The 16,622-nt window shown below is 37.8% G+C and overlaps 2 protein-coding genes across 13 annotated transcripts in view; both read right to left on the reverse strand.

Annotated features, from left to right (window-relative positions):
* PITPNM2 (phosphatidylinositol transfer protein membrane associated 2) overlaps positions 1-1,203 on the reverse strand; it is a 266,887-nt gene extending 265,684 nt beyond the window's left edge. For 5 of the 12 annotated variants that reach the window (XM_074298768.1, XM_074298776.1, XM_074298815.1 and 2 more), the window contains exon 1: positions 797-1,201. The gene's annotated coding sequence lies outside the window, so the exon portion shown is untranslated. Of the gene's footprint in view, positions 1-796 lie in introns of all 12 variants that reach the window. The other 7 variants (XM_074298857.1, XM_074298824.1, XM_074298788.1 and 4 more) reach the window with 3 other exon arrangements.
* Positions 1,204-11,732: 10,529 nt separating this feature from the next.
* Positions 11,733-16,622, reverse strand: part of MPHOSPH9 (M-phase phosphoprotein 9) — a 44,871-nt gene continuing 39,981 nt past the window's right edge. Inside the window, 4 exon segments of the mRNA XM_074298989.1 lie at positions 11,733-11,861; positions 13,659-13,727; positions 14,174-14,430; positions 15,292-15,395. Coding sequence (XP_074155090.1) covers positions 11,760-11,861; positions 13,659-13,727; positions 14,174-14,430; positions 15,292-15,395 — 532 coding nt within the window. The 3' untranslated portion in view covers positions 11,733-11,759.

Below are 16,622 nucleotides of genomic sequence, written 5' to 3' on the forward strand. Positions count from 1 at the left end.
TACAATTGCTGCCTCGCACATTAGTATTCGGCCCAAGCTCCCGAGGGTTTGGGGGCGTGGGGGGAGGGGGACACCTGGAAATCTTAATACTCACTCACCCAGCCCGGCCTGGGGAGCGCAGCCCCTGGAGCGGGGGAGGGAGCAAGACTTGAATCCAGATGTGCTCTTACGGCACAGCTAGTATACGATGGGGGGGGAGGGGGCGGCGGATTTCTGCTCGGGAGGGAAACGGTTTCGTAGTAGTGTTTATGCGGGCTGGGGAGGAGGCGAGAGCCAGGGCCGCCCAAGGCGGCCAACTACAAGGGCTAGCTAGACACCGAAACATTTCGTCCTTTGCCTGCTGCACACAGCCCCGGAACAAAATCTCCGGAGGGGGGGGTAGGGGCCACTCCCCTCCCCCAGGGTGGTCGCGGGGCAGAGGCGGGCTCCTCGCGGTGGGGGTGGGGGGAGTGGGTAAGGGAAAGGAGAGTAGATCCCAGGACACAGACGCCCTCCCATTCCCTACTTCGGCTTAGCCAGGTCCGGGTTGGGCAACACCTGGAAGTAGTTTCCCCCACACCTGGGGAGGAGTAGAGGGGCCTCTCTATCGCGCCCCCCGCGCCCGAGGAAGCGCTGTCCGGCCGCCTCTGGAAGGGGCAGAGGGGCTGGGACTAGCGTGGGAGGACTCCAGTCAGGAGGGGCGGAAGGAAGCCCCCTTCCTCCCCCCGAAGAGTCGCGGGGTGCCCAGAGCTGTCCGCCTGCTCCTACCCCTGGGGGCGGGGGATGGGGGAATCGGGGTGCCCGAGAGGACACTCACCTCCGCTGGCCTCGGGCTGCGTGCGTGCGTGAGGTGCGGGGCACAGCAGGGCAGGGCAGGGCGCTCCCCTCCGGCCTGGCGCGGCCCCGAGCTCTTCCTCCTGCCCCAGCCCGCCGGGGGCTGGCTGCTCCTCCGCCTCAAGGCTGCGCGGCCGGGGCCCCTCGGCGCGGCGGCCCCCGGGCACGGCCGGCCCCTCCGCCTCGGCCCCGGCCCCGGTGAGAGCTGCTCCTGGCTTCCCGGGCACCTCCTTCTCCTCCTCCTCCTCTGGCCACGGCCGCCCCTCCGCTGCCGGATGCAAGTTGGCCTCGGCCCCGGCCGGCTCCCAATGGCATAGTCCGCCCTGGGCGCGGAGCGTGGGGCGCAGGGCGCGGGGCAGCGCCGAGGTCCGGGGCTGCCGGCCGCCGCGTGCGCCCCCGCCCCGCGCCTGCTCCCGGCCCCCGGCTCCGGCTCCCGCTCGGGCGCGGGCTCGGGCTCCGCTCCGGGGGCTGCAGCGGCGCGGGGCGCACGTGCCGCGCTGCCGCTCGCGCTCAGGGGCTACCTGGAGGCTGAGGGCGGGGGCTCGGACCGAGGCGGTGCGCGCCCAGCCCAGGGCACAGGCGCCGTTGACAGCTTTCTTGGGGAGCCCAGAGCCGCCGCCGCCGCCGCCGCCGCCGCAGAGGAGCTGCTGCCGCCGCTGCCTGTCTACACTTGGAGGGGATTGCATTCCCTCACTCGGGGCGGGCGGGGAAAGGCGAGCGGCCTGCGCCTCCGTCAGGCCACGCGGGAGAGCGGCGGCGGCGGCAGCGGGACCTGGGGGTGGGGGGGAGGGCAGCCTGCCTGGGGAGAACCCACCCGCAGGGGGCTGTGCCTGCTCCGATCGGCCCAGAACTGCCCTCCCGCCCTCGCTTGCTGGCCGGCCGCAGGGGGCCACCGTCAGCCACTTTGGCCGGAGAGAGAAAGGGTCGAGACTAAACTTCTGGACCCCAATAATGGAGAAACAAGTTCATCTGCAGAATTGCAGCGCCTTTGAAAGTGGGGTGTCTTTGAGGGTCTTGGAAACTTCGAGGGCCACTTGTGCTTGTCTCGAGACAGTTGAACTTGGCTTACTGGGTTCGACATTATTTTGTCATTTTTCACTCCCTTTGAGGAATATTTCCGATCGCATCACTTGAGGTCAGCTATTTTTAAAGGCTTTTATTCTTTGAAAGAGCTAAGCAGGTTTTCAGTGGAAAGCTTAGCTAAATTATTGCTCTTCCCCACCCAAAACTTTCCCAAGATTTTTCTCCATTTTTATACCAAGGCAAGCAAAAACATTGGCCTTGTCCCAAGCTGTGTGTGCCTCAGAACCCATCACCCTTCTGCTGAGAACGGGTCAAACATCAGTCTTCCGGAGTCATCATCGATCTCTGCTTTGATCACAGCTCTCAAGCCTTTAAATGTTTTGTTTACTGAAGTCTGCTTCCCGTTCAGACAGGTCTTTTTGGAATTCTTCCTATTTGTCCTTTCCTGTTCAGGCATGTTTGGCACTTGTGACCCCATTTGGGGTTTTCCTAGCAAACTCACTGGTGTGCCACTTGCTTCTTAAGCTCATTTATTTTACATTTGAGGAAACTGAGGCAAACAGGATGAAGCGGCTTGTCCAGGATCACACAAGTGTCTGGGGTCAATTTTTAACTGAGGAAAATGAATCTTCTAACTCCAAGGTGGCACACTATCCACTGCGCCACCTAGCTGCCCTTACACCACAATAATATTCCATTACATTCATATACCATAATCTGTTAGGCATTCCAATCAATGAAATTCTCATTGCCACTATAAAAAGCTCATTTTGTATAGACCTCTTGGGTATCCGGTTGATGCATATTAATCTGACATTAATGTGGCCTTTTCTGCTTACTACCCCTGTAATAGGTCCACTATCCTGGTTTTCTTTCCTCTTCTCTAAAATGAAGGGAATGGCACTCCAGTTCTAGCTCCTTGAGCCTCAATCTAATTCCAAATTCCATGTCACAATTGTCATAACTCTGTGTATTTAGTGTACTGGTCTCCCAGCATTTGTCTTCATCTTTGCCAGTGGATTGAAATCAGACTTTTTTAAAATGTTAATTTCTCTTATCAGAGCAATCTTCCAGATGATAGTCTACATTTTTCAGACTTCCAGTATATCAGTTTCACATAAGGACAAAAAACAAAAAACAAAACAAAAAAAAAACACCAAATTGAAAAACATCTGGCAAGTAATAAAATATTTTGTAATGTGGAAGTCTGAACATTGGAAAAGGACAAAGTTTTATAAATTATAAGCTATCCATTGTGCTATCCTTCTCTTCTGATCTTCCTTGGTTGATTTTTCTCACCCTTCAGTTCTCCTTGGAGAATCATCTGCTCTGAGTAAAATCTATCCCAAGGGCTCTGTGTCTGGCTCTCTTCTTATTCCCTCTCCTAGAAGGTTTTATCATCTCCTCATAGATGACTCCTAAATCTATACAATTAGCCCTTTATCTCTCCCCTCAATCATGCATCTGAACTACCTGGTCATCTCTCTCTGGATACAATCAACATCTCAAACTTCCCAAGTCCAAAATGGAACTCATTTTGCCTGTCTACACCAGTTTCCTATTTCAGCTGAGGACATCAACATTCCAAAACTCATTCAAGCTAACAAATTTATGAATCATTGTTAAGTCTTCCTCTTTCATCCTCTTTAATAAAGAGGATAAACACCTTCCAAGTCAACCTTTTCCTCTATTTAGTCACAATTCTAGACATCGTATCCATGCTTCCCTCCTCTCTCCAGCTATCCTCCATAGCTTCCAGAATGGGTCAGACCAAATCATTCCCTTCTTCAGACATACTCTAGCTCCTTATTACTTCTAGGAGAAAACATGAATTCATCTTGATATATAAAGATTTTACAACATATATTTTCAAATTTTATAGTACTACTCTTTATCTACCCTTACATTCCAACCAAACTGGACTTAATAACTGGTGTTATCACCTCAACAGTCTTATCATCTCTATCTATTTGTATAGGCCAACCCATGTTAGAAAGCACTCCATCTTTCCTTCTTAGAATTATATTGTTTTCCTTAAAGGCTCAGTTATCTTACAATCAAGTCTTTGCTGATTTCTCACCTCCTTATTTCTAGCAATAAATGCTCTCTTCTCAGAATGCATCATATTTATCTGTTACATGTTCTGTATCTCTATATGGAATGTAATTTCCTCAAGATTGGTAACTTTTTGTCTCTGTAGACTGTACTACCTAAAATGGTATCTCAAAAGGCACAAAGGAACTTTTTATTTGCTGTAGTGAGCTGAACGAAAAGTGGTAATCCCCAAATTGGCCCATGACATTAAGCATTTCTGAGTAGAGAATGCCAGGTAAATGAGAATAAATTTCAAGAAAATCTTAGATGGCTGTGTGCATAGAGAGAAAAGTGGCATATGAGTTTTGGTGTGGGCAAGTGTAAGGCATTTTATTTCAGAAAAAATATATAACAATATAAAGCGATAGGCTTTGAGTTATGAGTTACAAATCAGGAAAGAGATGTAGGAATTCGCTTAACACAGTGGCACAATGAGCTGCCTTGGTCTAAAAGTAGAAAATACAAAGTAACATTAAGAAACATATTAGAAGCCAAACAATTATATTATCTCTACTAACAGTACAAAATCTAGATGGACCAAACCAAGAATATTGAATTTTTCATCTTCTACTCCCCAAAGACAACAAAATGGGAAAAAGTCCAGGAAAGAACAGCTGAGATAATCAAAAGACTTCAACTTAAGGAGAAAATAAAAAAATTGGATAAAATAACCTCTGCAACAATAGCAGCTGAGAGGCTACAGGATCAGTGTTTATAAAACCATAGTAGCATATGAATACAGTGAATCTGGGCTTGTTCACCAAATCCTGAAATACAGAACTGATGAGGCACTTGAAACTTAGAAACTATTTTGGAAAAAATAAAGACTATTTTCTGAGGCAGGCAGTAACTATATGGGCATTGATATTACAAGTTATCAATATTCCAAGGAGTGATATAGGCTGACTATGAAGAGGTTTAAGAAGGACTTGGAATAAACTCATTAGTTAAAGAATCAATTCAATAATTCAAGTGTCAGAGGCCAGGCGCTGTCGCTATCATTTATGGTCTTAGGCAAAAAAAAAAAAAAAAAAAAAAAAAAAGATTTTAAATTCTCATCATACAAGATTCAAACCAAGATAAACTTACATGACATTATTAGAATTGGAATAACCTTTAGTGAGCTAAATTCAATTTTAAAAACAAGTAACAGGGAAGTGACCTTGTCCACTCCTCACCATTAAGTTACATATAGGATCAGACAGGGTTTTCTGGGAGCATAGGGAACCATCTAAAAGTTTAAGTAACAAAAAACAAGCTTCTTGGTCTCTATGTCATTCAAAATGTAGCCCATGTTCTGACTAACAATATAGCAATAGTTGGATTCAAGCAAGTTAATTCTAATTTATCCAAGGCATTATCTAGGGCTATGAAAATAGACCTATTTTATAGCGGTTAGTCACTGTCAATTAATAGTCCTAATAGGCAAGCCAAATGCTCTACTATTTTAAAAGTATTTATTGAATATTTACAATGTGTAAGGCACTGTTCTAAAAGCTAAGTTCATATAGAGAAGAAGGAAAGTGTGGTTCCCCTACCATAAAACTTACCATCTAATAGAAAATCAACCTCAGAAGCTGAACCATGCAAAATAACCACCATATCACCAGCATAAATCATACTTCTAGTGCCTGCCATTTCAATGCTATTTTGCTAATATGATGAAACTGTTACATGATGGATAGGCCTTCTGCACAAAACTTGCCAGGGCCAGAAGCAGGGTGAGCAAAAATGTGCAGGTTGCTAATACTGTGGAAATCTGTCCCTGTATGGCTAAGGTCACAGGAACCAGTTCAGATTGATTGAAGATCTGATGGTGCCCAACAATAAACAGCTCAACATTATTCAATCTTGAAAAAAGAAATTATATGAAAACAAAATTCTTTTTATCCAAAAAGGTCAAGAGATTACAATACAACAATTCTTTTTATCCAGAAAAGATTACAACATATATAATTCAATAAATTCAAAAATTGTGATTAGATTCCTCAGACTTGAGCGAAACACCAAATGGTAAAACAATAACAAAAATTCAATTCAAAATTCAAGAGCAATATTAATAGAAGATCCTAGTAGTTCTCCTACATTTTAATCTCCAATCGTGCTAGGCTACTAGTCATGAAAAGGTAGAAATCTTTCTAGCAACTTCTCTATAGTATGATTAATCAATGACCACCCAAATGAATAGGTAGGCCTGACTACAATCCCCATTCACTCAAAATAGTAAATAGTTTTGCATTTTATTTCTTGTAAAGCTTGTCAAAGACCTGCAGCAAATAAAGATTTAGTGACTTCTATTCCTGTTGCATTTAAGGAACTTAAAAGGCAAAACATTTTAAATAAATTTTACTGAAAATGAAAACTTTTAGCAAAGCTCACTTTTCTAAACTCAAAATTATATACATAATTTTTAAAATAATAATTTAGTGTGCTGATATTAAAAGCTTTTTAATCTCATAAAAGAATAGATAGAAACATCGTTTTAAGGATAAAAAATTTCCTTGTATGTTCCTACATAACATTTTTCACAGCAGTGTATTTTGATGGCATTTGTTTAAAAAATTATTTTTGAAAAATATTTTGGCTATACTCTTTGGAAAAGTTGTCCTACATCTGTTATTTTTTTCAAATTGGCTAAAAATTACCAACTTCATGAAGAATCAAGGTAGTATACCTTATACCTGTACTCCTCAAGATATTTACAGTTACTTTTAATCAATCAACAAGCATTTATTAAGCACCAACTATGTGCCAGGCACAAAGCAGCAAAGTGAAAGTCTTAAGGGTGTGTGTGTGTGTGTGTGTGTGTGTGTGTGTGTGTAGGCAAAGCTTATAAAGCCTTCAACCATCAAATACATTTCTTAAAGTTTGTTATTCAGAATTTAGAATTCATTTTCTTTGAAAGCTAATGTATACTGGTGACATTATACAATCAGTGCACACAAGTTTTATAGTACTAAAGAATACTATTATTTTATATGGGAAAAAAAATGCATTGCAAGTTCATGCTAGGGACACCAGATAAGGGTGGGGCAGATTTCTACATAGCACCAACAATTTGTGAACTTTTCATTTTTGCATAAAAAAGTAGCTGCTGGCAAAAGGTCAGCTACTTATAAACAATTCTAAGAATTGGGAAACTAAGGAGGTCAGAGTGGGCCTCTCTGGACTTGGATGCAGAGTTTTTACATAAGTCTGCTATGCTAACTTCTTGCAGAGTTAAACAGCAAAGAAAAAAATTGATTGGCAAAGTGATTTTTTAGTTTTCCAGTTTATGCAAGATACACACGATCTTCACAAAAGTTCTTTCCCCACCCCATCATAGCATGGATAGAACACTGGGTTCTCAAAATCCTTTATCTGAGAGAAAAAAAAAAGTTCTACTCTGGAAAAGTTTCAAGTATGGAATGCATAACTATGTCTAACTAGCTAAATATCACAGAATTTACAAGCTAGAAATGACTTTAGTGGTCATCTACCCATGTGTGAAAGGAAATCCTCACTATAATATCTGAAACAAGTGCCCATCCAGACTCTGTTTGAAGTACAGAAATTCTGGAAATTATGGGATGAATTATGTGGACATGGCAACCCATGAATCAAAAAGACAAAATGGCTTTCACTCTTGTATAAACTTTTACCACTGCAACAGTGATGGTGGTAGAATGGTGCAAAAAAAAAAAAAATCCCCAACAATAATAACAAAAGACCCTCATCTATTTTATACTATGACAAAATCTGTCAGACTCCTGACCAATGAAAAAGTCCACGTACTATTGGAGGAAACCAATCTTGTAGGTATTGACACAAATTGAGGTCAGTTGCACCAAAATGGAACGTTAGCTCATTTTGGAGAAAGAGATAGAGGAGACGGATTTTCTCCTACATTCAAAGACGAGATATTTCCTTGATTATGGGTAGTATTCTTGATGAATATAAGCAAAAAGAACATCATGAAGAAAACTATACTTATGTGTTAGTAGTTGCAGAGAGAATAAAGAGGTAAAGAAGTTCTACAGTAACTCTGATAAGACTTCCAAATCAGACTGACATCTAGTTTAATACTTGCCGACTTCAATGCAAAAGTATGCTTTATAAAGGAAGAAAGCAAAACATTTTAAGGAAAATATAGCACAGGATTAAGAAGCAAAAGCTACCTCTCTAAGAAGCCTTGTATAATGGAATACTTTCTTCAGGAAGGAAGAGAGAAAGTTGAAAGGCGCTGGACATGAAAGTCCCAAATATCAGATACACAAAAATTAAACTATCTTTAAGAAGACAGGAAATGACTAGTTCCAAATGTGGAAATCATTTCCAAATCAGCTGTTTGAGCAATAAGACTACTGACTTATTAGAGCAATGATTGAAATTAACATGAAATTTAAAGTATAATAATAATAGGTAATACTCGCTAACATATAAGCACTTATTACATTGCCAGGCAACTGAGCTAAGCTTATAAAATTTTCTTAGGAAAATATAGCACAGGTTAAAGAAACAAAAACTACTTTTCTAAAAAGGTTTGTGCAATGGAATAATTTCTTCAGGAAGACAGAGTTGAAAGGCACTGGACATGCCAAGAACCAAACATCACACATAAAAATGAAACTGACTATATCTTAAAAAGGCAGGAAATGACTACAAATGTAGGCGTCATTTCCAAATCAGCTGTCTGTGCAGTAAGACCACTGACTTATTAGAGAATCAACATGAAATTTGAAATATAATAATAATAGCTAATACTAACTAATGTATAAGCAGTTACTATGTGCCAAGCACTGTACCATTTTTACAGATAAGAATAAAGATAGAAGCTATAATATGCAATTTAAAATAATTCCAATCCAACATTTAAAAAGATTACTAACAAGAGAAAAAAATGTGAATTAAATAAAACAGACACCAACATGAGGTTTGACTATTTCCTGTGAATTTTGGCTGATATAAAGCAGTAATCACAAAGAGGCCAAAATATAACTCTTGTTTTCCTTATCAAGCAGAAAAAACATGGCAGCTATGTTTGAGAGCAATAGCAGTTTAAAGCATAAAACTCTGCAAACCTGTTTACAGAAAACATAAGATGAACCATAATATTTCATATATGAACAAGAAGCAATGGAGGAAAAAAAGTTTGCAGATACTATGGCATGACAACAGTTAAGTCAGATCATCCTCAAAGCATGTAAGTTGAAACCAGGAGGGATAAAAAAGAAATGGAAAAATAAAATCTATAAAAATTTCTATGACAATTTCTTTTTTCTATTAATATTGGAACCACCATATTAGTATTCCAACATCACCACTCCCAACATGCTACATGAGGAAGTAGAATTGGCACTCACAGAAAAAAAGACAGATCACAGAAGGACTGATTCTCAGTCTTTTAAAGAGAACTGAAAATAGAAGAAAATTTGGATAGAGCTGACCTGGGTTCACTTACTACCTGTGTGACCTTGGCCAAACTATTTAATTTCTCTGGGCCTCTGTTGCCTCATCTATAAAATTCCAGCTTTGGACAACTGACCTAAAGGTCCCTTCCAGATCTAAATCTATAATCCCATGAATTAGAAAATGCAAGTTACCCAAAAGGCAATGAATAGATGTATCATTGACATTAATATATTAACAATGAGACACTATCCACAAGCAGCAGCATAAAAGACTTCATCAAAGAGATTTGTGATAGGAAATGCAATCATGGTCAAGTCATGTAGCAAGAGCTAGAGCTAACAGATGTTAGCCCACCTGCTTCTCCAATATTACAGAATATGAAGACTCTCAAGAGGAAAGCACCTGTGGGTTGTGTGGAGAGTTCGCTGATACATTTATGGAGGTACTATATAAGAACATCTAGATGTGGTTTGATCTATGTTACTGGAGGCAACCGTCACACTGAAAAAAATCAGTCACCAAAGATGGATATTCTTTAATCTTCATTTTTTTGTAGTTGTTGCATAAAAACAAGTAGTAACTATTACATCTAACCAATTACATTATTCTAAACTATTCTTTTCCTGGAGACAAATGTAATGAAGTATATTTACTGAAGAATTTTAGTATGATTTTTTGGGAATAATCCAATATTGGCTACTTAGGATATAAATACTAGACAAGATAAAAACCATATTCTTCTACTATGTTAATTTTCTTCTTTAAAAGATAGATGAATGCTTTATAATTTCCAGAGGATCAATCTTTTTAAAAATATTATAGATTTGAGATATCAATAATAAGACCAATCCTTTCACTAGATTTTTACATGATGAGATGATCTTTTCTTTTCCTTTATCTCATCCTAGGAGGTAAAAGAACCATGAATAAAGAAAACACCCATAAAAATAAAGGCACTCGATCCCTATTGATAGGAAGTGAGTTCTGATTTGTGTCTCCCAGATACCTTGTTCAGAGCAGGGGTTAGGAAGGATACTGAAAGAAAGCCACTGATACAGGCAAAAATGGCAGTAGATAGGTACACTCTTATCCCAGGGCAGAATTTCTCCACAGTAGCTTAGAACTCTATATATTATCAATAACTACATGAGGAAAAAAAAGGCAAAAGAAAATATAAAACTTAAAATTTCCAGTAGCACCATAAATTAATTTTAAAACGTGGATGCTCATGAAAGTGCAGAGTTTAATGGTATCATTAGGTCCCAACAGCAATGGCTCTCACTTATCTGCTACTACTGCTGACAGCCAGGTTTTGCCAGAGTCAGTTGGTGTCCTCTCTCAGAGCAGATGGGAAGACACGAAGCTTTGTCTACACACTTGACCTGTCGTGTGCCAAGCAATGAGGGTGATGGCTGTGAGTGAAGGCCCAGTCAAGACTGATGCTTTTATCAGAGCCTGTTGTATGGAAGCAGGATCACCTATAGGGCTGTTACTTGCCACCACTCTCTTAACAGCTGACCGGTTAAAAAATCACCACCATAAGAATCATTTTGTTAATCCCTTTCAAGCTATGGCAAGAAATTTTCAGGTGTGGTACACACACAGAGCACATTTCCAAATGGAATAAAGGGAGCCAGCAAAGCCTCCCACTAACAAAGGAATCCTAAGAACATCACTAAAACAAAGGACAGTCTATGGCAATACTAGGTATTTACAAAGGCCAAGTTTCTCCTCTGTCATAAATAATCTTTATAATCTGCAAGCATTGCTATGTAACAAAATAAAGAATTAAATCCCTCTCATTACTTCCTCACAAAGAATACATTTTAAAGGGGGAAAATGATGATTATTCTTATGTTATTCATTTTTGAAACTACTTATTAATTTTCTAATCTACAACAGATAAGTAGCTGATTATTTTCTCATACCTGGATTGGAAATAGAACTTGCATCAAAAATTTTAAACTAAACACAATGTTACATGAAATCCTTTTTTGCATTGAACTTAAATTGTTCTGACGCTATAAAAAGCTTGGTGCTGCTGAGTACTTACACCAAAAAAATGCCAAAGTTCATATTTACAATATGTCTATAAAAAATGGTGTGCAAAGTTAATTTTAAAAGGATAACACTTTGTTTTTAGAAAACAAAAACCTTCCCTATTTATATTTCCTTATCCTTATAAATTGGAGACATACACCATTTAAAAATAAGACTTTTTTAAATAGTAAAATATACAATTAAGAGATTCCTGAGCATAACAAAAATATCTTTAAAATATATGTTGGCTACTTGAAGTATAAAATATTAAGTGTAAATAGCATGATTTTAAAACTACTTGAGGATTTACAAACAGTATAAAGTGATTTGCATTTTCTGAGTGCATAATTATACATTAGTGCAAAGAAAAATGTCTCAAAATTTAATAGCTACAAATCTCAGAGATTTGCAGAGGAGTGCAAAACATGAAATCTCTTCAGTGTCATGCGAATTGGACCCAATTCTCGATTAATCCTTTCCAAACGATCTTCAAGGGCCTCCTGAATAAATACAGAAAAAATGTTCTTAGCAGCATATAATTAATTCCATGGCTTTATAACTACTAGCACAACTACTGTTTCTAAATTGCTTTTAAATTTACTATTATATAATTTTCTATTTACTATATTATTATTATTATTATATACCATATATTATGTACTATTGCTGTAAATAGTAATAAAATTATTACTCTGCAAAAGAGCAACTATAGACATTAAAATCATCAATGTTTTATTTCATGTTCAGCACAAATCTTATTGATCTCTTATATTTTCCTCTTTTAAGCGAATAATAAAAACAAATTCCATCCTTGGGAAATTATGTATTTTCAAAAAGAATCTAATATTTTGAATAAGGATACTGAAAAGCTAGAGCAATTATTATGTAGGCAGAAAGAAATATACAGATCCACAGATAAAAATATGCAACAAAAGAGCATCAGGTTTATCATCAGGCCAAACCTAGTTTTGAGTAATGGTTTTAACAATATAATTGTGGTCAAGTCACTTAAGTCTCAATTTCCCCATCTGTAAAATAAGAATAGTACCTGTAAAGCCTATCCATAGTGGGATAGGGTTTTGTAAAAAACAAACAAACAAACAAACAAAAAATCTTTTGGTAAGCATTTTAAAATTATGAGCTACTTATTACACCAAATAAATGCCACTGGATATTTTCTGTTTCATGTACATGTTTGCTATTAACTTAAAAAATAAAGTCCTAATAAAGAAAAAGAGAGAGGGGGGGTATTGAGATTTTTTGATTATTAGCAGATTAGCAAGAAATGTTTTGCCAGAATTTGAAATTTGTAACTTAAAAAAATCTATTAAAGTTGATTTATGTATGTAGATCTATTTTACAGTCTTGAGAATTAAAATGTTATATTCCCACATCAACTTAAAATACTGTCCTAAAAATCAGGTTTTCAAATTTTATCTTAAGAGACAAAAAGAATTATATTATCTGCTCTTACTTGAAATTCAATTGACTTCAATCTATATTTCAGGACAAAAAAAGAATGAAGGGTAGGGGGGGAAAGATAAATTAAGGCTCCTGGACCTTGAATATTTTATGTGATATTATTCTGAAAGATGGCAGGCCAGCAGGATTTGTGCCAATTTTGATTTCCCAGATCAGCTTAAGAGGAGCTTTTCTGAAAGGATTAGGAAATCACATAAGAAATCATGAAACCAGGATGGGAAATTATTTAATAGAAACACTCCCCAATTTAAAAACTAACACTCTTGCTGTAATGTGTAAAATATTACAAAACAGAATAATTAAGACAAAACAGAGCTAAAGTAGCCCTATAATTATAAGCATTTCTCTTTTTTGAGAAGATTCCAGGAGAAATGCCTTTGAATCATTTAATATACACCACCTCCTGGTCAATTAGTGAAATGACAGCCATAAAACAATTCCAGTTGCAAAATGCAACTATTTTAAGTGAATACTAAATTGAGAAAATCAGGGATATGCCTTAAAACTTTGTTCTGAAATGGTTCAGTACAAGAGAACTATAATTTTAAAAACAATATTCTTAAAAAGCAGCACATGTTTGTAATTCTACAAAACTCTTACTAAAAAAACTCAAAATGCATTCTAATTTTTCTCATAAAGTGATAATTTACCAAAAAATGCATTATGGCCTTAGTAGTCATTTTCTTTTTATACAGAAGCATCTGATGGAATTCTAATGTGAGGAAAAGCTAAGTCCTAAATGAGTTACAAGAAAAGCTTTAACAGATTCAAACTGTCTGAAAGTCTTGGAGCAGATAGATGTAAATGCCTCTCACCTGGCTCAATCTTGTTTGCAAGGTCATTCTTCCTCCAGCAGTGGGCATTCGACTCAGGGCTGCTTCTATCTGTGAACACATGCAAAAAAGCATAAATGAATATTCTAAAAATATTATACTATACTATATTAATATAATATAATATAGTTATGATATAATACAAAATACTAATAAAAAACTTTAGTGACAAAGTTTGATTCAAGATATTTACTTCCCAAAATTTAATGTGAATTGAAATCATTCTATAAATTGTTTCCTCATCTTTGCTCCCTTGCCTAATCTGTCTTCAAGTGACTCCATCCCTCCTGTTACAAAAAACAGTAACTACCAAAAAGAGGGGCCCAAATTCCAACTGAGGCCTATTGGGAAAACTCTGGCAGAGCACTTAACAGCACTTCTCCCTCCCATAAAAGTTGGAAACTTAAGTTGAAATCTCTTTTATCCCATTTTTTAGTCATAGGAAGCTCTAAACCTAGACCAAAAGTTTCATTTTCTTTTTCAAAAGGTCTTTTTACCTGTTGTTTTTCTTTTGTAAGTTCATCAAAAAGCTGTTCAGTTTCACTCAAGGTTCTCACATGTGCCAAATATTCAAAATCATTATTATAAGATGTTGATGTTGATTTAGTTTTACAGGGCTCATAAGGTGACTTATTCTTTTCCAAGCTTGAGGCCAAAGGTATTTTCTTCATTCCATTTGGCATGGATTGTTCAGAAGTAAAAGAACTATGTTTAATATGGTGATCAGTTGTAGAAATGCTTGAATGTTTACTTTCTACAAGAGGAAAAGACAGTTACTTTAAAACCAATCTTTAATAAAACACAAACTTTACAGCTAGATAAAAGATGTGTAAACACTGATTCAAAGAAAAATATCTTGTTTGGTGGAAACACTTTTTTAAGCAGTGAAGGAGACAACAAAAACATCTCTTTCATAGAGTACCTTTTCTCTAAATAGTTCTAGAGAATCTATGGCTAACTTTTAAAATTTCTGACTTGTAAACTTCATTTAAAAACTAAAATATTCAAAGGAAGAAAAACATTTCATTTCTAAGTTGTAAATCATTCTACTTAGTTACTGAGAAATAACTGAACAGAGAATGGCCCCACTAGGAAAGATTACATATAATTAGAAAAATACATATATATATATATATATTTTTGGGGGGTCCAAAACTGGACTTAATGGTTGTAGGGATTTCTTGGTATGAAAATTCCACTTATGCAGTTCAGTTAACTCTGTGACTTATATTCTATTCTTTAAAAGGTAGTGAGGGCACTGAGTTAAGTGACTTAGCCAGGGTTACAAAGCCAGTATGTGTTAAAGACAGGACTTGAATCCACATTATTCAGAGCCCATTCTCTCATTTTACTACATATGCCATATTTTCTCTCAATGTTAATTTAATGCTAACTAAACATTAACTATCTGGTTCCTCAATCTCACATTTTCTCAGCAAGAACAGCAATATGAATTATCATTCAAAGTTTTGAAGCTTAACTAAAACTTATTTTTAAAGTTTAAAATGTTTTCAAATACAAGGAATTATAATGTAAAATTCAGACCCTTCAAAGATACCAAATCATGAAGATAAGACAAATGTCATGGTTTTAAAAACATTTTGAGAAAAAATACCTTCCATATCATCTACAGAGAGAAACTGGAGTTGTTTCCTAGTCTTGTTAAGCGGCATTGTTGACACAGGAACTGTATCTAAATCGTCCATAAGTATATCAAATCTACTGAAAGAAGAAAATAATTTGATCATTTATGAGATAAAAGGATTAAATAGCACTAGTGAAATTATTTATTTTTCTCCTTTTAACAACTAAAATACCAACACTACCCACTTGTACTTTAATCCTTGAAGAGATATGCCTTCTTAGGTCCCCGAACTTACACTGCAGCACTTAATGATTTCAAAGGGTATTCTTTTCTTGGCAAAGCTCACAGCCCAGTCACACCTTTCTCATTTTACAGACTGTACTCCATGTCCTCCCACAAATTGTCACTAAAACTCTGTCCAAATCCTGATGACCTTCCTTCTCCAATCTCAACATTCCCTGGGGCCTAGAGCATAAGTCCAGTTCATCCATCAATTATTCTTAATTTTCATTACATAAGGAGGTCAATATCTTTTTCCTATTATATTTCCTGGGTGGTTATCACTGGGTGATAACCACTTACACATTTCCTGTATACAAGTCTCTCAAAACTTTGTCCTTTATAAGTTCATCCTCTTCCATGGGTTTACTCATGATCTCTACATAGATAACTCCCAAATCTATAAATGTAATTCTAATTTATTTGGCAGAAGGCCAGTTCCATAACACCAGCTGTGCGCTAGATATCTTTTTCTTTAATATCTTCAATTGAGTAGGTCCAAAACAGAACTCTTTAGCTTTTACCTAAACCAGTTTCCTTCTAAAATCATTGGTTTAAATTCATTGTTAATGAATGTTTATAAATTAAATGCCTGCTATACTAAGGATACAAACACAGAAACAAGTCTTTGCCTCAAGTTTTATTATATTGAAGGGAGATAGATAGATAGATAGATAGAGATAGATAGATAGATAGATAGATGTATATATATCAAATGTATACAAAGTCATTTCACTAATAATAATTTGGGAGGATCAGGAAAAGTTTCATATAGAAGGTCACACCCATGCTCAGCCTTTTTCTACTGAGGTCACTACCTCATATCCAATCAGCTGCCAAGTCTTTTCTCACCATTCACAAGGCCATCATCCACTTTGGGTTCTCACACCTCATCTAGAAGAATGCAAAAGTCTCCTGGATGGTGTCTCTGCCTCCAGGCTATTATTTTCAATTTAATCCCTCTTTCATACAGCTACCCAAATCAATCTTCATAAAGTTCAGTTCTTTCATGCAGCTCCCCCTCCTCCGTTGCCTACTGAATAAAATACAAGCTTCTCAGCCAGCATTTAAGGTGCTCCACA

The sequence above is a fragment of the Sminthopsis crassicaudata genome, chromosome 1 (genome assembly GCF_048593235.1).
Source record: "Sminthopsis crassicaudata isolate SCR6 chromosome 1, ASM4859323v1, whole genome shotgun sequence".
Lineage (NCBI taxonomy): Eukaryota > Metazoa > Chordata > Mammalia > Dasyuromorphia > Dasyuridae > Sminthopsis > Sminthopsis crassicaudata.